The sequence below is a fragment of the Elephantulus edwardii genome, unplaced genomic scaffold (genome assembly GCF_000299155.1).
Source record: "Elephantulus edwardii isolate Elephantulus edwardi_28Jun2011 unplaced genomic scaffold, EleEdw1.0 scaffold00222, whole genome shotgun sequence".
NCBI lineage: Eukaryota > Metazoa > Chordata > Mammalia > Macroscelidea > Macroscelididae > Elephantulus > Elephantulus edwardii.
In genome coordinates, this window is record NW_006399972.1 from 1,269,460 (window position 1) to 1,291,995 (window position 22,536).

Below are 22,536 nucleotides of genomic sequence, written 5' to 3' on the forward strand. Positions count from 1 at the left end.
GTTTGCAGAAAATCTAATCAAAGAGCAATCATGGCCTGTATTTTTGTGTGCAGCATTGGGGCATCTGTAAAAGAGGAGATGTTTTTCACCACGTTATAGGAAGAACATACAGGATTTGGGGAGAAAAGATAAACATCTAGAAACCTTTGTCTTTGGAAATCTGGGAAAGTAGTCTTCACAAAGGAAAGGAAATGAATAGCTTTGTGCATTTGAGATGAACTAAGCTTTCCTTGACACTGTGTGTATATATATATATATATATATATATATATGCCGCTGTGTATGTGTGTGTGCACTCACATACCTTATCAGTCAGAAAGCAAACTGTTCATTGGTGGAAAGGGAAGGTGCCTTTTGTTTGACCATACATCACCATTTTCAACAAAAACACAGCATCATGAAATTATGACTAAAGTTGTAGAAGGCAATTCGTAACAGTGGCAAGAGATTACAGATATGGCACTTTTGTTTTCTTGGTTACTGAGAATAGCATTGAGTATTTTTGAAACAATATAGAGCAATGGTGTCTCTCTGGAGACTAAGGTATGTCTGATACAGGTCATGGTCTTCGCAATCACTTGTTATGCATCAGAGAGTTGGACAGTGACCAAGGAGGATAGAAGGAGAATTGCCTTTGAGCTGTGGTGCTGGAGAAGAGTACTGAGAATACCATGGACTGCTATGAAAACAAACAGATTTGTCCTGGAAAGGGTTAAACCGGGTGGATCCTTGGAGGCAAGGATTCTGAGGCTCCGTCTAACATACTTCGGACATGCTGTGAGGAGAGACAGGTCCTTAGAGAGGGACATCATGCTTGGGAGGGTGGAGGGACAGCGCAGGAGAGGAAGGCCCTCTATGAGGTGGATTGAGTCAGTGACTGGGATAATTGGGATGAGATTGTCAGAGACATTGCGATTGGCACAGGACAGAGCGGAGTTTAGGGCTTTTGTACATAGGGTCACTATGAGTTGCAAGCGACTTGACGGCACATAACAACAAATATATAAATTATTTGAATTATGTTCTTTAACTTTTTATTTAGTCCATGGTTAAGCAGTTTTCACTAGTTAATATCTATGGAGCTCTAGGGCCCTAGTCGGTAGAGAATTGGACTGCCAACCCAAAGGTGAGTGGTTTGAATCCACCAGCTGCTCTATGGGAGAAAAATGAGTAGTCTCCTCTGTGTGGCTGAGTGATTTGCAGCCGCTGGAAATGTAGAGGCAGGTCAGCTATGAGCTGTTCTGGCTCAGTGGCAGCGAGCGAGTGAGTGAGTGAATAAGCCATAACATTGGCATAATAACATGATACTGAAAATCGTTTGCAGTGTTGTGGTTGTGTGGTTAGAGCTAGGAGCTACGATGGTGGGTGATGGGAGCTAACAGGAATGGATGACTTACGGTGTAAACCTGGTCCTGCCAGGAACAGTTGTGTGCTTTCAAGGGAATAACTTCTGATAACATTCACCCAATCTTCTGCAAGAAGCAATTGAGTAGAGATACTGTGAAGGCAATCTGAATTGCATAAAGCAGTAAGAATAAATGAGTGCTGTTACTGAACACCCATGAGTCATCTTAAAAGATAGAATAATCCATTTGAGTGGCTTTCTGCGATTAATTTACAGGGAACAAGGGAAACCTTGAGTCACCACTGCACTACGCTCGGTGATGCTCTCCGGAAAGAGAATGACTTTGCCCTTATAATTGATGGGAAAACCCTCAAGTATGCCTTAACCTTCGGAGTACGTCAGTATTTCCTGGACTTGGCCTTGTCGTGCAAAGCTGTCATTTGCTGCAGGTGAGTTATTCATCTCTTAATATTTTTAGTCTTCAGCGAAGGGTCACTCAGTCCTAAATTCTTGAGATTTTCATTGTTGAATATTTTCTTCCCCCTTCCCACTCCTCCACCCTACCCCACAGTGTACCCATTGTTTCAGATTGTTGTCATACAAATAATGCCTAATTATATCTTCTTTTTATACAGTTCTTCCCCTGATCTCTTTTAATGCAGTGTTCATTATCTGTCTACTCTTTCCCCAACTCCTCCATATCTGAATTCCTGGTTTTGAATAATTCCTTGAAGGTCCTCCATGTAGAATTTGTAAAGACCAGGTTAGAAATTCACTGACCCAAGACCCCACTGTTGACAAACTCGAGTAAAATGTGTTAGTAGAATATTGTTATATTAGGAAGTCTGGTGGCCTCGTGGTAAGAATCTGCACCACAATCCCAAAGGCACACAGTTCTAATCTACCAGCTTCTCGACAGGAAAAGCCTGGGCAATCTCCTTCTGTGCGATTACTGCCTCTGAAAACCCACTGGAGAGTCAGCTATGGGTCAGTTCCAACCTGATGGTATAACAAGAGGCCTAGCAAATAGTAATTCTTATTGTTCACACTTCAAATCGTGTATGACTTGACAGCATCTAACATCAACGACAACTTTGAATTTACAGTCTTCTTGCCTTTTTCTGTGTTTAAATTACATTCTGTGTCTGCATTTCTTTTTAGAATTGTGTTATTTTAAGGGTTATGATTTATTTTTAGAAAATTAATAACCTTAAATGAAAATGCAGATAAGGAATTTTTAAGAGTTCTGTTTTCTACAAATAAGAATCCTTCATGACATAGCATGTAATATGTCAGGCCACTAACTGAAAGGTCAGCAGTTTGAATGCACCAGCCACTCCCTGGGAGAAGGAAGGACAGTCTCCTCCCATAGATGTACAGCCTGGGAAAACCAGAGGAAGGTCACCTTGATGGCAGTGGGTTTGGGGTTTGATGTTTTCCCTGAAGTTACTGGGTGGTGCAATACGATTAACAACTTGGCTGCTCTCTGAAAAGTTTGAGGTCCAACTCTAACCAAAGGCACATGGAAGAAAGGTGTGGCAGTTTATTTGCCAAAAAGGTTAGCCATTGAACAAACTTATGGAGCACAGGTGTACTCTGACACACACAGGCTCACACAGTGAGGGGAAGCTGACTCAAACAGGAAATTTTGTTTTCTACGCATAGGTCTTTGATTCTGCTTTGAATCAAAGTAGGACTGACTCTGGGAATGAGGTGATTAGAGGCAGTAACTCCCATCATTTCCCACATGCCTACCTTCTCCTACTCATTACTGTCAACTTGGAACTAACTCGTAGTTGACCCTCTCATGAGTTTCTGAGGCTGTAAATCACACAGGAAGAGATTGCTCATCATTCTCCTGCAGCACCCCTGGTGGATTCGCTCCACTGGAGAGGCTCCACCTCTGTGTTAACAGCACAGCTCTCTGTGGCCTGTGCACCATGAGTCCCCTCTTTCCCACATAGGAGAGCATTTGCCCCCTGATTAAGAATTGACTGTACTGTCCTTCAACCCCCACTCTATAGCATAACCAGTATCCTAAATTGAAACCTGTTTTACATTATAAAGGTCTAATCCATAAAATCAAATTTCTGTCAACTATTTAGCACCAATTCTTTATGAATTTCTTGTCAGAGAATTGTCTTTTTTTTTTTTTTTTTGGTCTACTTTGTTTAAATGATGTGTTTTATTCCTAACTGTTCCAGTCCCTTCCCTTCCAGGCACCTTGAAGGAAAAAGAATTTTCTTTTTTGCCCTCCATTTAATTAATCTTACCGGTAGCCAGGCCAGGTCCAGTCTAGCCACTTACACTACTATCTCTTCCTAGGAGAGGAAATGCTAGCAAAGCTTCTCAGAATCTAGACTTTTATCTGTATCTTTAGAAATTTCTACTTGCTTTTATTATTTTATCAAAGGAGACACTTACTAATAAAGGAATCTTACTCTTTTTATAGCCCTCTTTGTCAAAAAGGAAGACCCTAGATGAGACGGATAGACACAATGACTTGGGTAATGGGGTAGGTGTGTCAGAGACAATAAGTTTGTCTCAGGATAGAGCAGGGTTTAGAGCTATTATACATAAGTTCCATATGAGTCATAGGCAACTCAAAGGCTTGTAACATCATTACCTAAATATATATATATATATCTATATATGGGTTTATCACTATATCTCTTACACACACACACACACACACACGCACATTATAGATAGATAGATAGATACACATTTCTCCAAACTATAAAGCTACACTTCAATATTTTTTTCTGAATTTCAGTTGACATATGCTTCCCCAAAATAACTTAAACCATACTCAGTGCCTTTATAAGCATGATTTCAGCCTACAGAATTATGTCATACTCAGAGAATTAAGAGTTGCTTATTATCCCTAGGAATCCAATTATCCTAGTTATATCATTTCTTTTTCTTTTCTGTGTCATATATTAAGAAAACAATATTACTTTAAAGCCCTTGGTCAAAATACTGTCCAGATGTCTACTATTAATAATAATCGAGCCCTTTGCTTAAAATCGTGAGGGCCAAGTTGGAAATAATCTCATCTCAGCATTCTTATTTGCCCTTTGGTGTCCTTGGGCTTTTTCAGATCTGCGTTTGCAGTCACTTTCCACGGCTCTTTGCAAATCTCTTGATAGTGTGTCTCAGTCCTGTTCATCTCTGACACTCTTCCATTCAGGATAATTTTGTGCCAGACTTGCTTGTTTAGTCATTTTTACTAATTGGGATCATAAGGAGAAGCAAAAGATTGCTCGGAGCCACATGAATGACATGCCTGTTGGATTCCCTTTACAAACAGATTCGAGGGCTCTTTAGATAAAATGACCAGTTTAATTCGCTAGCCATTGTGTGTCTGCTGTGCGCTAGGCACAGATGCCGTACGTAACAAAGACAAAGCCTTGCTACCTGCCCTCGCCCAGGTTTCTTTCTTGCTCTGTGTTAACTGGAATCACAGTTGGTTTGAAAGATGTGGGCGGCCAGTTTCCATAATGCAATTATCGCAGCTGAGCCTCATTCTTCCAGCATTGCTAACTCATTACCTCCCACCATCTTTCAAAAAGTTGAGCCACAAAATTAAACAATAGCAGAGGGAGAGAAAAACTCGAAAGCAGAGTCAAGGGAGAAGAAAATATGTTCTGTGCTTGTGAAATTCCCTCCCGAGATCCTTGTCCTGGATGCTCATAAGTCACATGGTGGGCGCTCTGGGCTCTTCCTGGCCTGGACTCCTGGGAGGGGAGTCACACTCTGCTGCGCACGTGCAGCTCCACTCTGAAACGGAGCTTATAAAGATGTGTGTGGCCCTTTCCTGCCTCAGCCCTGTTTTATGCATGTTTGAGGACTCAGAGTCCCTGTGCAGACACTGAGTTTTATTTAGAGTTTTAGGACTATTTTTTTTAATATGAAATATCTTCTCTCAGCCTATTTTTTTTTCCATTCTAATTACCTTCATACTCATTCTTTTCCCATAAGGACCAGTGTTCAACTTCCGACCTGGCTTTGAGATTTGGTCTAAGCCCGTAATTACTTCAGTGCCACTGCCGGATTTATGCCTGTGTACCTTCTTGGCACCAAAAACGCATTGGCCTGGTGCCTCTGGGCATTTAAATTATTGGTGCAGACCATCTTCTTGTCGTTTAGCTTACTGACCTCCAAGTATAATTTCCCTGATAATAATTCTTTTGCTGTCTAGGAATAGGTAGATGATGCTATACATCATTCTTTACAATTTAACCCAAGTGCCACTCAAGAGTCTCTCTGATGATTATAATCTCCAAGTCTCAGGAAATTCTCTATTTCACCCCATTATAAAATAGACACTCCAGATAAATACTGAATATTATCTCAAAATATAGTATGGCACTGTTTCCTAAAGTCATTTATGTTCATTCTGGTTTTGCAGGCTTTCCCTCTTCTATTGAAACTGTTTTTCAGCCTTGTTTAGTCAGTCCACGTGAAGGTAATTCAGAATCCAGTCTTCGCCTGCTGTCTTCTGTTTAGCAATAGCTGGAGTGGAAGGAGCGAGGAGGAGGAATCTTCCCGTAATGGATAATGAGGCTCTGGATATTCGTTCCATCTTCAGTATTACATCAGCCTGCTTATTTTCCCTGACATTATCAGAAAAAAAGAAAGGGAATAAAAAAGCAGGCGGCAGTTTTCAGTGTTTGCCTAATAGACAGAGTTATAAAGATGAGAGTTTTCCCTGAAGAGTCTCAAGCTGGATTGAAAGAAGCAGTTGTTCTCAGTCAGTAGTCATTATGTCTCCTTCTCACCACTGTTTTCTGAAGGGAATATTCAGAGACAGCACTAATCCACTTCCCCAAAATTATTCAGGGCTTTGGGGTCTTGGTATTGGTTTACAAAGTGAGAGTCGCATGTTATACCTCAAATAATTGTTTTCAAAAATATGTCAAGCCCAAGGAGTATCATGAAATCTGTCTTCATCAATCTAGCAAGTGCTGTGTGTTCCTAGATATTGTGTAGCTTTCCTGCTATCCCTGTGTATGGGTATACCTGTGGGGCTCAAATAGGTTTATAAGAAATATGCATGTAGGTTAGAGGGTGGTGGTTGTTTTTGTTGGCAATGTTAGATGTCCTGATTAATTAATTCTGACACATACTGACTGTATGTACAACAATTCAAAGCTGTCCAGTCTAGCGCCATCCTCACAATTCTTGTTATGTTTGAGCCGATTGGCGCAGCCACTGTGTCAGCCTATCTTGTTGAAGATCTTCCTCTTTTTTGCTGATGTGATGCTCTTTTCCAGGGGCTGGTACCTCCTGATGTTCTACTCAAAATATAATAAAATTTTGCCTTTCTCGCTTCTCAGAAACATTCTAGCTGTTCTTCTTCAAAGACATATTGGTCTGTTCTTCTTGAAGTCCATTGTGTATTCAATATTCTTCACCAATCTTATAATTCAAAGACATCAGTTCCTTTTGGTCTTCCTTGCTCATTGTCCAGCTTCATTATGCACATGAAGTAATTGAAAACACCATGACTTGAGCCAGATACTCTTTAACATCTTAAAGGAATCCTTGGTAAGCAAATTTTACCCAAGCAATACGGCATGTCATGACTACTGCTTCCATAGTCATTGATTGTAGATCAAGATTTTGAGATAATATCTGTTTTCCTGGTAATAAACATAAACCACTTTGCATTTCTTCTTCCTCTCTAAGATGGCCTAGTTGTAAAGGAGTTGCACTGCCAACACAAAGACAGGCTGTTCAAATCCACTAACTACTTCTCGGGGAAAAAATGGACAGTCACCTCCCATGCAGTTTATAGCCTTTGAAAATCCATGAAGGGTCACGTTTAAATTGGTTCCAATTAAAGACAATGAGTTGTTGTTGTTGTTGCTCTATTCTCTTGCTCAGACACATTGATTCTTATCATTTGGAGACATCTCAGGTCTGTTTAAAGAACAAATGAAAGATATGGACAATCTCCAGGGGGGAAAATCTACATGAGCTCAAACATGCAAAATTGCACACATTTTGGACACAAGTTTAGGGGAGAAAGCTTGCTCCAAATCCATGAGGTTTTATACACAGTTAAAATCCATCTGGAGAGGGTGTCCTGGAGAGAAAGTGTATCATCTAAATAAGTTATCATCTCAGTGACCCTAGCTTTATGTCCTAAGATCTTGGAGCCTGAATAATTGTAAGAAATACATTTTAGCTTGGCACTTACAAAATTCTTTTTCCAGCTCTGGCCTTAAGCCATTATGATGGAATCTGGTCTTGATTTGGTGCCCTATAAAGTGATAAGACTGGCGTATAGTAGTGATTCAAGTCCCCTAGGAATCTTAGATATATAAACGCAGGTCAGAGTAGAATCACTCTGACAGAAATGTGGGAGCACATCTACGTACACACCCTTCTCAGGTCATCTCCTTCTAGCTTCAAAGTTTCTGAACGAGAGGACCTCTCTTGTCCCTTTTAGCTTTTGGATGAACCCTAATTCTGTTGGCCACTCTGCTCTGGGAATAGTCCTTATACTACTTGGATCAATTTAATTTGGGGAAGCACCTGCTCTACCTCTGCTAATATTCCCTCCAGAGAGAGTGGGAACATTACTGTGAAGTATCGCTTGTGTGTTCACCAGCACACGGTTTCTAAGGTCCTCGTCAGTCCACATAACCGAGCCTTTCACAGACTTTTACATTTCTTCGGTAGTTGTCAGTTTAGTTTAAACATATTTTGAAACTTATGTCCTGTGACAGTTGGTTGAAAATTGGCTTAGAGCCTCCAGCTTCTAGACTGTCTTGTAATCACTGTTCTCCTACATAATTTATGTACTCATGTCTTCTCAAAAGCAGAAGTTAAATTGAAGTAAGCAGTTTTCCCGACTTGCAACATCTCTAATCAAAGTTTAACCCCCTTTTTAGGCGATTTCCCCTGTAGTGTATAAAAAAACACGGCTAAAGTTAGCATTGTCACTTGGGAGTGACATTCCAGGCAAAACCTTTCACCTTCATCCTATCAAGAAGTCTTCTAAAAAGAAGTCTAAAGGGGCACTTCTGTCATAGCAGGCGTGCACTAAATAAGGGGTCAAGACTGGTCAGCTTCTTGCATTTTTACGATTGTCTTCAACTGGAAAATTTCTCTAAATAAATATTCTGCTTAAGGAGTAGTCATAAAGCACAAATAAAGCTAATAAATACTTAGCAGACATTCCATCAAAGTATTTTTTTTTAAAAATGTGAATACCATTGGATGCCAAGCAGATGTTTGGCTTTGAAAAGACTTACAAACTGTTAATGAATGTCAACCCTATATTTGCTTCCAAGAAAATATGAATAAATGTTGGAAATGTTGAGAGAATATTTTTTTCATACGTCCTAAAAGAGGACGTAGTGAATAAATTTTACAATTTCATAAAATGCCAATATTTTGCTTTAATATCATAATCAGCCACTCAGCTCTGTCCACCTCATTTAATATTCCAGCTCTACTGGGTAGTATTAAAAGAACCACATACGTATATTGCAACCTAGAAACCACTTAGGATATGTGCAACCAGCAAAGGCCATATGTAACAGTAGTAAGCTAAAAATATATGAGTAATCTAAGTGTCGTAGAATCCCACTATAATTCAGCATTATTAGTGTTAGCTAGGACTGAAATCAGATAAACCACATTACCATCACCAGCCCACCCACAAACACAGATCACAACAGTAGATCATATTTCTGAGGAAATAGAGTCAGTCTATGCTGGAACATGCATAAAGCATGAGTGCCCAGCCCAGTAAATTTACTGAGAAGTGAGCACATTTGTGTATCCAGTACATGAACATGACCAGAGAGCCCCAGGAGCTCCCTAGGGTACTTGCTATCTTAACATGCATCGCCATCTCTCCTAAATTGTATCATATCCATGTCAGGATTTTTATAATGACCGATAGATATTACAAATCCCTTTTCTGACCTCAAATTTGTTATCTTTTTTTGTATCCTAATAGCATATAAGTAGATAAACAAATCCGCTATAACTACATCCAGATTCTTGGTGGTTCTTTTCTGTTGAGTACATTCCACTAAAGGCCTTCCAAGAGCTATACATAAATCAATAAAATCAACACTCTGGTATATTCTTCAGTCAAATACAAACCTACCTAATACATGGATACTCTTCTCCTGCGGTTCTGTAGGGACAAAATGAAAACACTTCATCTTCCAACTTGCTAAGGTCATGAAATACAGAACCTACCGCATTTCTCTGATCTAATGACTCTGATGTGTGGGAACAGGAAGCAGTTCGTTTGGCATGGCTGGTTCTCTGTAAACTCACGATGGCTTCCAGGGACGATCTTCTTTTTAATAAACGTACCTGAACCACCTTCACTCAACTGAGGCAAGTCCAAGGCTTGGAATTTTGAGCCAGGCTACTGTTCCAAGGGGGGGAAAAGTAGGGAGTGCTAATCCAGCATGCTGTTCATCATGGAAGAAAGGATATACAGCATCTTAGAGGAAAGATGGAGACCAAAAGACATTGTGAAAGGAACAGAGAGATATGAAATAAATAGGCAGTAGAGTCTGGAAAATGTGGCAGTTGAAAGTAGGTGATTGCAGATGAAATTCTTCAACAGGAAGGGAGTGTTTTATTAAAGTAGGCTCCTAAACCCACAGCCATCAAGTTGATTCTGACTCATAGCAACCTGGTGGGAGCTTCAGTAGCACTGTGCTTAAGGCATTCAGCTGCTAACCAAGAGGCTGGAAGTTCAAACCCACAGTGGGCTCCATTGAAGAAAGAAGGAGCAATCTGTTACTGAAGATTTACAGCATGAAAAGATCAGTGGGGCAGTTCTATTCTGCCCTCAGGGTCGCTGTAAGCCAGAATCGACTTCTTGGTAGGGGGTTTATGAAGGGTCAGATCGTAAATGTTTTAGTCATTAGGGGCCTTGTAGTTTCTGTCACAACTACTTAACTCTCCCATTCTAGTGTGAAAGCAGCTATAGTCAGCACATAAATGAGTGGAAGTGATTGTGTTTCAACCTGGATTTGACCCATAAACCATTGGTCTGCTCACCTCTGTCACATAGAATGTCTCTGGCATATGACTGAATGTGAAGGAAGTTAATACTGGCAGAACATTCCTAGAATGCTGATGGAGTTCTCCTAAGCGTCTCCATCATTTCCAGATCCTTCTTTATCTTCTTTTGAAAATTGAGGTGTTTGTCTATCTCTGCTCTCCTGGCCTTTTTCTCTTCCCATGATTCTTCAAAATACAGTAAGAGAATTTTTCTGTTATGAAAGGTGTACAGTGTGATGACTCCAATTAATTTCTTTTGCCCTTGGATCCTTAATAATTTTGCAGAATTTATTTGTTTTGCAATAGCATGTCGTCAGAACACAGCAAGGCAACACTGCATGGTTCAAAATTGGGAAGGGTGTATGTCAGGGATGTGTCCTGTCTCCATACCTTTTTAACCTGTATGCAGAGCAGATTATCCAAGAGGCTGGGCTCTATGAGGAGAAGCTTGGCGTTAGGATTGGTGGGCGATCTATCAACAATCTGCATTATGCAGATGACACAACCCTGCTCGCTGAAACTGAGGAGGACCTCATGCACTTACTGCAGAGGGTCAAGGACTGCAGTCTTCAGTATGGACTGAGGCTCAATGTAAGAAAACAAAGATTCTCACCACTGGACCAATCAGTAGCATCAGGATGGATGGCGAAGAGATTGAGATTGTTCACAGCTTCAGTTTGCTCGGCTCCATGGTCAACACTCTTGGCACCAGCAGCCAGGAAATTAAAAAAACGTATTGCGATGGGAAAGTCTGCTGTTAGGGACCTCTCTAAAGTACTCAAGAGCAACAGTGTGTCTCTCTAGAGACTAAGGTGCGCCTGATACAGGCCATGGTCTTTGCAATTACTTATTATGCATCAGAGAGTTGGACAATGACTAGGGAGGATAGAAGGAGAATTGATGGCTTTGAGCTGTGGTGCTGGAGAAGAGTATTGAATGTTCCATGGACTGCCAAGAAAATAAACAGATTCATCCTAGAGAGGGTTAAACCAGGCTGCTCCTTGGAGGCAAGGATTCTGGGGCTTCGTCTGACATACTTTGGACATGTTGTAAGGAGGGACAGGTCCTTGGAGAGGGACATAATGCTTGGTAGGGTAGAGGGACAACGCAGGAGGGGAAGACCCTCTGTGAGGTGGATTGATTCATTGACTGGGGTAATTGGGATGGGTGTGTCAGAGACAGTGTGATTGGCATAGGATAGAGCAGGGTTTAGGGCTGTTGTACATAGGGCCGCTATGAGTCGCAAATGACTCGATGGCACATAACAACAACAATAGCATGTCAATAAGTTTTTTTATATCTCAGAAAAATTGGAGAACCTAGGACCTTTGAATTTTGGTGCTTGAGAGGAGGATTAAATATTCCATGGAATACTAGGAGAATGAACACATTCTTCCTGTAGAGAGTGAAGCCAGGCTGCTCCTTGGAGGCAAGGATTCTGAAGCCTCTTCTGACATACATTGGACATGTTGCAAGGAGGGACCAATCCTTGGAGAGGGACGTCATGCTTGGGAGGGTAGAGGAAAATCCTTGATGAGATTGATTGACTCAGTGACTGTGCTAATGAGGTGGGTATGTCAGAGAGGATGAGGTTGGGTCAGGATAGAGCAGCTTTCAGAGCTTTTTTACATAGGTCCACTATGGGTCACAAGCAGCTCAATGGCACTTAACAACAACAAGGACCATGAACAACATCTGATCATTTTCAGTCACCTCTGTGTCTTCCCTTGATTCAAAGGGTAAGTGCCAGAGATAGGGCAGTCCCAGGAGGAAAAAATCAGACAAAAAGATTCAAGCTTCTAACTAAACTGGAAACATACCAGCGCATTGAACTAAAGCAAACTCTTTTGTGTTTCTATATTATTTTATTTTCCCCTTTAATCCTAAGTCCTGTTCTTTTCATTCCACTTTAGCAAAGTGAAGTATCTCAAGCAATTAATATATGTTCTGTCTATCATATTCATTGTGGGCCTTTTGCTGTCATTTGCATTGTGTCACTTTTGACTCCTGATTTTCACTTGTGTGAGAGTAGACTTGCCCCATAGGGTACTCAGGCTAGATTCTTCAGAAGCAGATCACCAAGTGCATTCTGTCAGTCACATCAGGGTATATTCAAACTACCAACCTTTGAGCTAGCAGTCAATCACTTAACCATTTGCACTGTTGGAACATTTTCACTATGTGTTAGGCTCCTTTATAGGTGCAAGAAAGAGAAAATAATTCCTGCTTTCATGTTCTGACTGTTGTTCAAGAAAATAAATACTTTTTTACTAATTTCATACTCACACATATACATTTAAAAAGTAATAACTTTATAGGTCCAAATATAGATGTAAATGTATATGTTGTCTAAAGAGGAGAAAATAGGATATAGGGACTCAGGGCCAGGAATATCTCTCTGAAAGGGCCAGAGGGAGTAGAAGTAGCACAGTCCATCACTGCACCAGAACAGAAAGCATAGCCCAGCCCTTTGGTACCTCTGTGGGCTCCACCAGCAGCAAGCGGTTAGTTTATTCATGGCTGACTCACAGTTATGGTACCAGAAATTGAGTTTAGTAGGGAAGGAAGTTGCAGAGTGGGGGACGCAAAGAATATTACCCAAAATGAGTCCAGGCTGTAGCCCAACAATTCCAAGACACAATTCCTCAATAAGGCCAGTCTCTGGTTTCAGTTCAGCCATCAAATCCAAATCATCTAGCCAGGTTTGCCTCAGAGCAGTTATAAGTCAACTTCTCCTTCAAACATCTAGCAAGAACAGTCAAACAGTTAACTGTAGCCACTAGCACAAATGCAAGAAGCTTTAGGGCACACCTTGCCACCATTTCTCCACAGCAGTGCCACAGTCTCTCTACTACCAGAGTTTCCCTGCCGCAAGCTTTGCATGCCTCATGTCTTGCTACTCTCAAGTGTTGCTGCTCAGTGTAGGAAACACTCTTCCACTTATCCTAGTCCCACAGCTGTTGGTCGTTTGCAAGACCATGTGTCTGAAGTTAAGGTAGCTGGAGACCAGAGATGGCTAACTAATGGCTTAAAAAAAAAAGTCAACTTTTCGGCTAACAACACATATACACATATGATGGTATTAGGTGCCATCAAGTCTACTATGATTCATAGTGATCCTATGAAAGACAAATCTGAACCTTGTCCTATCCTACACTATCCTTATGTCTTTTATGCTTAATTAAACCCATTTTAGTAATCACTGTGTCAATTCATCATGTTTAGTGTCTTACTCTCTCATGACCATCAATCTTTCCCAGCAAGATGTCTCTCTCAAAGGATTGGTTCCTCCTGAGAAGGTGCCTAAAAAAAGTGAGAGGGAGTTTCACCATCCTAGACTCTACTGAATATGCTGGTTACACTCTTTCAAGACAGATTGGGTTTTGGGGCAGTTTTTGGTATATTCAGTACTCTTCTCCAACATTAAAATTCAAGGCATCTATTCTTTTTCAGTCTTCTTTATTTACTGTCCAACTTTTAGATGTATAGGAAGCAATTAAAATACGATAGCTTGTATTAGTCCTTCCTTTGGCTTTAAACTGACATTCTTACTCTTTAGAACATTGGAGAGGTCCCTGATGTAGTTTTCCTATTGCAACATGTCTTTTGATTGCTTGACTACCAAAGATATTGATTATTAATTCAGACAAGATGAAATCCTTTACAACTTCAATCTTCTATCCATCTGTGATGGTGCTATCTATTGGTACAGTGGGGAGGACTTTTGCTTTCTTGATGTTGAGGTACAACCCACTTTGAAGATGATGTTGAGTTGTAACCCATACTGAAGACAACTTTTACATAGATCAGAAATCAGTGGTCTGAACAGAAAAGGGAACCCTGTATGGTTTAAAATCAGGAAAAGCTGTAACTTTCTACACACCTATTAAGTCTATGCTGAGCACATCTATCAAGAAGTTGGACTCTATGAAGAAGAATAAAGGATCATCAGGATAGAAGGAACTCATCAGAAATTCAACTTTGTTTCCAGAAAATGAATTTGAAACACTTACAGCAGAAGATCAGAAACCATGATGGCTATATACAGATATACCACCAAAACACTTGCTACCTAGTCCTTTTCAACTCATAGCAATCCCATGTGTTTCAGACTAGAATATCTTTTGCACATGTAGACCAATAGGACTTTCTCCCAAAGTACCTCTAGTTGACAGCATCATGATAGAAAATAAATTGAAGTTGTTAAAAATTTCAGTTTGCTCAGTTCCACAATCAACACTCTTGACCTAAGTGATCAGGAACTCAAAAGGTAAATTGCATTAGGAAAATCTGAGATCAAGGATCTCTCCAAAGTGCTAAAAAGCAACAATGTCAGTCTGGAGACTAAGGTACACCTGATAGAGACCATAACCTTTGCAGATACTTATTATGCATCAGAGAGCTGTGTAATAACAAAAGATAACAGAAGAAGAATTGATGCCTTTGAATTGTGGTGCTGGAAAAGACTGTTGAACATATCATGCACTGCCAAGAGAACAAACATCTGTCTTGGAGAGGAAAAGGTGAAACCAAATTTCTCCTTGAAGACAAAGATTTTGAAGCTCTGTCCTACATACTTTGGGCATGTTACCAGAAGGGACCAGTCCTTGGAGAAGGACATCATACCTGGAAGGGTGGAGGGACAGCGCAGAAGAGGAAGACCCTGGACGAGATTAATTGACACAGTAACTGGAATAATGAGGGTAGGTGTGTCAGATGCAGTGAGATTAGCTCTGGAGAGGGCGAGATTCAGAGTGACTATGCATTGGGTCACTATGAATTGAAGGCAACTCAACAGCACTTAACAACAGAGGACTAAGGTGCTCCTGATTCAGGTCATGATCTTTTCAATCACTTGCTATGCATTTTAGTGCTTGACAGTGACTAAGGATGACAGAAGAAAAATCGATGCCTCTGAACTCTCGTGTTGGAGAAGAGTGCTGAAGATTCCATAAACTGCCAAAAAAACAGGCAAAGATGATGAAGCTTTGTCTCACATACTTCGGCTGTGTTCTAGGAGAGGTTATTCCTTGGAGAATGACATGGTGGGGAAGGTGAAGAGATAACAAAAGAGAGGAAGTCTCTCAACAGGTGAATTGCCACAGTGACTCCAGCAATGGACTTGGTTGTGTCAGAGATTGTGAGGATGGTGCAAGATAGAATAGTGTTCAGTTCAGTTGTTCATATGGTCACTATGAGTTGTACTTAACTCAAAAGCACCTGATGACAAAAATAACAAATTAGCCTCTAAGAATAAGCTGCTGTTTGAACACACTCAAGGCCTCTGGGAGTTTGGTTCAGGAAAGATAGAATTCAATTGTACCAAAAGTAAATTGTCTATCTTCATTTGGTTATCATTTTTAAATGTAAAAATAAACTTTTTTGGGGGGATGAGCAGTTTCTTCTGTAAAATAAATGATCACAGATTGGGGGGGAATACTCAAGAAAACCCTTCAGAGATATTTTACTCTATCTTACTGTCCATCCACAGAAAATAATAATAATTAGAGTGTGGGGTGGTAATAATTGCTGCGTGGAAAAACCATTGAAGAGGAATTAAAAAATCAGCCATTGTCATCAAGTTCTTTCTGACTAATATCAGCCCTATGTGATAGAGTAGAACAGCCCCATAGAGAGTTTCCAAGGCTAGTGGTACCTTTACAGAAGCAGACTGACGTAGCTTCCTTCCAAAGAGTGGTGGTGGTGGTGTTGTTAAGTGCTGTCAAGTCAAGTATGACTCATAGAGACTCTATCCTGTCCTATTCTGTGCCCTCCTCACGATCTCTCCCACACTGAAGCCCACTGTTCCAGTCACTATATCAATCCACTTGGTTGAGGATCTTCCTCTCTTTTGCCCTCCCTCCACCTTCCAAAGCATGGTGTGCCTGTACAAGGAATAGCCTCTCCTAGCAATATGCCCAAAGTATGTGAGACAAAGCTTTATCCCCTTTGCCTCCAAGGAGTACCTGACTGCATTTCTTTAAGAAGACTGGGTGGTGTTGTTGTTGTTATGTGCCATTGAGTCTCTTGCGACTTATAGCGACCCTATGTACAACAGCCCTAACCTCTGTTCTGTCCTGTGCCAATCTGATTGTCTCCAACACACTCATCCCAATAACCCCAGTCACTGAATCAATCTACCTCATAGAGGGCCTTCCCCTGCTGTGCCTGCCCTCCACCCTCCCAAGCATGATGTCCCTCTCCAAGGATTGGTCTTCCCTTACAACATGACCAATGTATGTCAGATGAAGTCTCAGAATCCTTGCCTCCAAGGAGCAGCCCAGGATGAATCTGGTTGTTTTCTTAGCAATCCATGGTACCCTCAATACTCTTCTCCAGCACCACAGCTCAAAGGCATCAATTCTCCTTCTATTCTCCCTAGTCATTGTCTAACTCTCTGATGCATAACAAGTGATTGCAAAGACCATGGCCTGTATCAGATGCACCTTAGTCTCCAGAGAGACACCATTGCTCTTCAGTACTTTAGAGAGGTCCCTAACAGCAGACTTTCCTATTGCAATACATCTTTTAATTTCCTGGCTGCTGGTGCAAAGAGTGTTGACTGTGGAACCAAGCAGACTAAAGCTGTGAACAGTCTCAATCTCTTCACCATCCATCCTGATGCTACCAGTTGGTCCAGTGGTGAGGACTTTTGTCTTCTTGACATTGAGCCTCAATCCATATTGGAGGATGCAGTCTTTGACCCTCTGCAGCAAGTGCATGAGGTCCTCCTCAGTTTCAGCAAGCAGGGTTGTGTCGTCTGCATAATGCAGATTGTTGATAGATCTTCCACCAATCTTGATGCCACATTTCTCCTCATAGAGCCCAGCCTCCTGGATGATCTGTTCTGCATACAGATTGAAAAGGTATGGAGACAAGACACATCTCTGGCGTACACCCTTCCCAATTTTGAACCATGCAGTGTTTCCTTGCTCTGTTCTGATGACTGCCTCCTGGTCCAAGTATAGGTTTCGCATTAGCACAGTCAAGTGTTCTGGTATTCCCATTCTTCTCAGAGTCAGCCATAGTTTGTTATGATCCACACAGTCAAATGCCTTTGCATAATCAATGAAGCTCAGATAGACATTCCTCTTGTACTTGCTGCTTTCAGCCAAGATCCATATAACATTAGCTACAATATCCCTAGTACCACGACCCCTTCTAAACCTAGCCTGGACTTCTGGCAGTTCTCTGCTGATGTGCTTTTCCAGGTGTTTTTGGATAATCTTCAGCAGAATCTTGCTTGCTTGTTAAATCAATGATATTATTCTATAGTTTCCACACTCTGTTGGGTCACCTTTCTTTGGAATGGGAACAAATATGGATCTCTTCCAGTCAGTTGGCCAAGTGGTTGTTCTCCAAATTTCTTGACACAACTTGGTGAGCACATCTAGGGCAGCATCTGTTAGCTGAAATATGTCAGTTGGTATACCATCTATTCCTGGGGCCTTATTATTTGCTATTTCCTTCAAAGCAGCTACTGTGTTCAAATCATCTACATTTTGGTTACCAAACGCTTAACCACTCACTGCACCACCAGCATTCCTTTTGAAGAGCAATACGGATGCTGAATTCTCTGTATTCTTGGTGTTGATTCTTTTTTGAGTGTAGATTATCTTCTAGTCTGATTTACTTATTTTAAAAAAAATAAAATTTTTATTTTATGCTGATTTACTTACAAAGTTTGTGTACATTGTTTTCCACACTGGCTCTTTCCTATTTCTTTTACCCACCCCGTCTTCTGCCCATCATGTGACCCTATGATTACACCCTGTCCATCCTCACCCCTCTGCTCCTACTCCCCCCCCCACCTTGCATTCTAATGCACATTTTACTAGTTATCTATTTCTCCAGTAATGACCTTATACAGTATTTGTCCTTATGGAACTGAGTTAACTCATTTAGCACGATGCTCTCTAGACTCTCCCAGGTTAGGTAGTTGTTTTCAAAATCATTGTTCCTGCATACTGTATAGTATTACATCGTGTAAATGTGCCATAATTTCTCAATCCATTAGATTGTAGTTGGACATTGGGCTGATTCACTTCTTAATTTTTCTTTCCTTCAACAAAATTCATTGATTTTACCTAAAACGCTATTAATTTTTCCCTTTATGGTCTGTGTTTTTATATTTCTAAGGATGTCGCATTTCCAAAGACATTCTTTCTGCATTCTGTTAACTTTACAGTTTTCTGTCTTCCATGAAGGTCGACAAAATTCATTGATTTTACATAAAACTCTATTAATTTTTCCCTTTATGGTCTGTGTTTTTATAATTCTAAGGATGTCGCATTTCCAAAGATATTCTTTCTGCATTCTGTTAACTTTACAGTTTTCTGTCTTCCATGAAGGTCGCTAATCCATATGGAATTTATTTTTGCATTTGGTATGAAAGAGGATGAATCTCATATTACTTATTTCTACAGAGTGAGCACATTTTCCCAATACCAGTCACTGGACAAACCCATTCTCTCTCTTCTGCTCGTGTGTCCGTGTGACACAGCACTGAGACTCTTAGACCAGATTTTTTTCAGAGTCCGGATCTAACCGCCACCACTTAGTAGCTAAGTGGCCTTGAAAAATTTACTTTATCTTTCAGTTTCTTTACCTATGAGATGGCAATAAAAAGAGAGTTGTGGGGGACATATGCCTTAATTCTGTACTTAGTGAATATTAACTATTATGAATGTTTTATCATTCTTAGAAAGAGCACCTAATTTCTTTTATATGACCAAATGGATTTTTTTCTTTTTTTGTGATCAAAATAACTTTTTTTTATTTTAATGAAAGTTTACAGAGACTTTGGATTTCCATTCATTCATTGTTACACTTTTCCCCCTGCCAACCCCTCTCCCCCAATTTGCTTTTCTTTTGGAAAAGTAAAAGAAAAAATTCTTTCGTTGTTATTAAGTCTCTCCCCCCTCAAATGGATTATTTCTAATGAGATAGATACTGTCATATTGAAGTTCTCAGTTACAGCCTTTTCTATGTTTTAAATTCTATTATATATGGGGGTAAAATTGCTGTCTGACTTTCCTTTGTCTCATACACACCTTCTCTTATTTTTTCAAAACTTTAATTACAATCCTTGTTCAAAGCTTATAAATATTCAAGGGAAGAGATTGCTTTACTTTTATAACAGTGAGTGACTATGGGATTTATACCCCCTACCTCAGGTCATCTAGTAGTAAAAGCTGCTCTGCAATCCCAAAAGTTCCCCATTCAAATCTGCCAGCAGCTCCACAGAAGAAGGATAAACACTCTCCTATGTGATTAACTGCCTCTGGAAACTCAGTAGAGAATCACCTATGACTTGATTCCAACTCACACAGCACACAGCAACAGTCACCACTTTACAATCAGCAGCCCAGCAGGTCACACACTATGCCACCAGGTCGTCTTCTCTATAATACGGCAGTAATTAAGAGACCTTTTTATGAATTCACACTGCTTGGCCTTCTGGAATTCTTGGAATTTTGGATTCACCATTTCTTTTTTTAATCTTAGATAATTTATATAGTTATTGTGGGCATCAATTGCCTCATTTGTCAAATGGCAATATCCGTAATCTAGCTCCTAGAATTGTACTGAGATGTGAATGAGTTTAGGAGCTAGCAAGCACAAATAAATGCTATCTAATATTAGCTGTAAATACCCCTGGTGCTATTGTGGTGAAGGTCTCAGCTCAGCCACTAACTGGAAGGCTAGCAGTTCAAACCCACGAACCTCTCTCTGGAAGAAGGATAAAGCAGTCTGCTTCTGTAAAGAACTGGTGGTATTAGGTGTGCTGAGTTGACTCCAACTCATAGCAACCCTGTAAAAAACCGATTAAAGCCTTACCACATCCTGTACCATCCTCATAATTTTTGCCCTGTAATTAGTTACCATAAAGTAGACTACAGCTGATAGCAACCCTTAGATAACAAGGAGAAAACTTGCCCTGTCCTGCACTGTCTTAGCCATGCCCAAGTTCATTGTCTCAGTCACTGTGTTAATCCATGTCTTTGAGGGTCTTCCTTTCTTTTCTCCACCTTCTGTCTCTTCCTCAAGCCCACTGTTGGAGTCACTATCAATTCATCTCCTTGAGTGACTTCCTGTCTTTCACTGACCATATGTTTACCCAAATACAGTGTCTATAGACCTATCTTCTTGGGAACCCATTAAATCAATTCTACTCTCTGCTGTGGGGTTGCTGTGAGTCAGAATTTACTCAGTTGCAGTGGTTTTGGGTTTGCGGGGTTTATTTTTTAGCATTATCTGTTTAAAGTATCTTTCTTAATACCACGTTGCTCAATCCTTTTCTTTTAATCCAGACAGAGAATCTGTCTTTCATTCAATGAATTTAATTCATTTATACTTATTAAAACCATTGCTACATTAAGCTTTTGTTGTTGTTATGTACCGTCAAGTTGGAACTTACACATAGCTGACCCTGCAGTGAGTTTTCAGAGACTGTAAATCACACACAAGTTGATTATCTTTCTCCCGTCGAATAGCTGGTGGGTTCTTAGAGGGAAAGAACTGCGCTGCCAACCCAAAGGTGTGTAGTTTGAATCTACTTGCTGCTTCATGAGAGAAAGATGGACAGTCTCCTCCAATGTGATTTACTGCCTCTGAAAAGCTGGTGAAGGGTCAGCTATGAGTCAGTTCCAACTCATCTACGTGTAATGGCAACATATTAAGTCTTAGTACTGCAGTCTAATTTTGTGTTTTCCATTTCTCATACTTTTTATTCTTTTTGTCTCTTTCTATATCTCTGTATCTGGATCAGATTATTTTTACTACTATTGGTTTCAAAGTTTTGCACTCTTATCTCTTCTATGTGCAGTTAATAAAGTTTTTTCAAAAATATGTTTATACTTGCTCTCGGCTGGATGCTGCTGTGTCAGCATTCAGGAGCCCGGGTTCGAACTCGTAATAAACTTTTTTAATTCGGCTTAAAAAAAATAATGTTTATACTTATTTTTACTTTTACAAGTCTAGATCCATTAGTATGGATCTTCTCAGTTTTCAGTCCCCAGAATAAAAATACTTAAAGGCAGAAAGAGCACTCTGAGATCTTCTATACTTTCTTCTTCTTAAATTCTTGCATAGAAAATTTATTCTATGAAGAATTATTACTGTTTCCTAATGTAACAACTCCAAATGCACATTTTTACCTCTGATTTCTTTTCTAAGGTCAGTTTCAAATTTTAGGTAGCCTACATATTTATTCCACTAGGAATCTGAACTTCTGTCCATATTTTTTTTAAGATTCACCTATGTATATACAACTAGACAGCCCTGGTAGTGTGGTCCCCCATGGAGTTACACGACTGAATCAAAAGCCAAACCCGTCTTCCAGTTCAAATTCACCAGCAGCTCCATGAGAGAAATATAGACAGTCTCCTACTATATAACTTAAGCCTCAGAAAACCCACTCAGGGGTCAGATATGAGTCAGTTCTGATGCAACAGTAATGAGTTTGAGATACAGACAACTAGTAGTTACTGACCAATATAAATTGTTATCTCAGTAGCACTGTTTCTACAATACACTTAATTTTTTCTCTCCTTGGCTGAGAAGTTTTTAACAACACCTATCACATCAAGCAGTGACTGTGGTTATGGGGGTGAGTGTGTCAGAGACGATCATGCTGGCACAGGATAGAGCAGGGTTCAGAGCTGCTGTACGCAGGGTTGCTATGAGTCACGAGCAACTCGACAGCACTTACCACAAACAACAATAGCACAAGTTGACTGATGAACAAACTTTCTTATTTTAAACATACAGTGGCACTCAGTCCTCTGGCACTGTTCTAGTCCAAATATTCCCATTTATCCTCGACAAAGTAGTGTTTCTTTTCTCCACATAGTACTCTTTTTATGTCTTTTCTACCCATATAATAAAGCCTAAAGAACCTGATATTCTTTCCATAGTTCTCATTTTCTCTAGATAAAGACCAGTTTAAAATTCTACAGGATGCATCACCTTTGACCGATAAATATTGCGACTATACTTCAGAGACACTGATCCCAACATAAGGAACTACCATCAGCTGATGTGTTTGAAATCACAGAAGCCATGGAAAGCCTCATATATAAGTTATTAGATGGAGGGCTGGTGAAAGGGAGATAGATGTGATGGGAGGGGGTAGAAGT

General features: G+C 40.3%; 1 protein-coding gene across 1 annotated transcript in view; it reads left to right on the forward strand.

The window, feature by feature from the left end:
- The window catches only part of ATP8A1 (ATPase, aminophospholipid transporter (APLT), class I, type 8A, member 1), a 375,206-nt gene that overhangs the window by 268,120 nt on the left and 84,550 nt on the right, over nt 1–22,536 (forward strand). Inside the window, exon 24 of the mRNA XM_006898188.1 lies at nt 1,622–1,794. Within this exon, the coding sequence (XP_006898250.1) occupies nt 1,622–1,794 (173 nt within the window). The remainder of the gene's footprint in view (nt 1–1,621; nt 1,795–22,536) is intronic.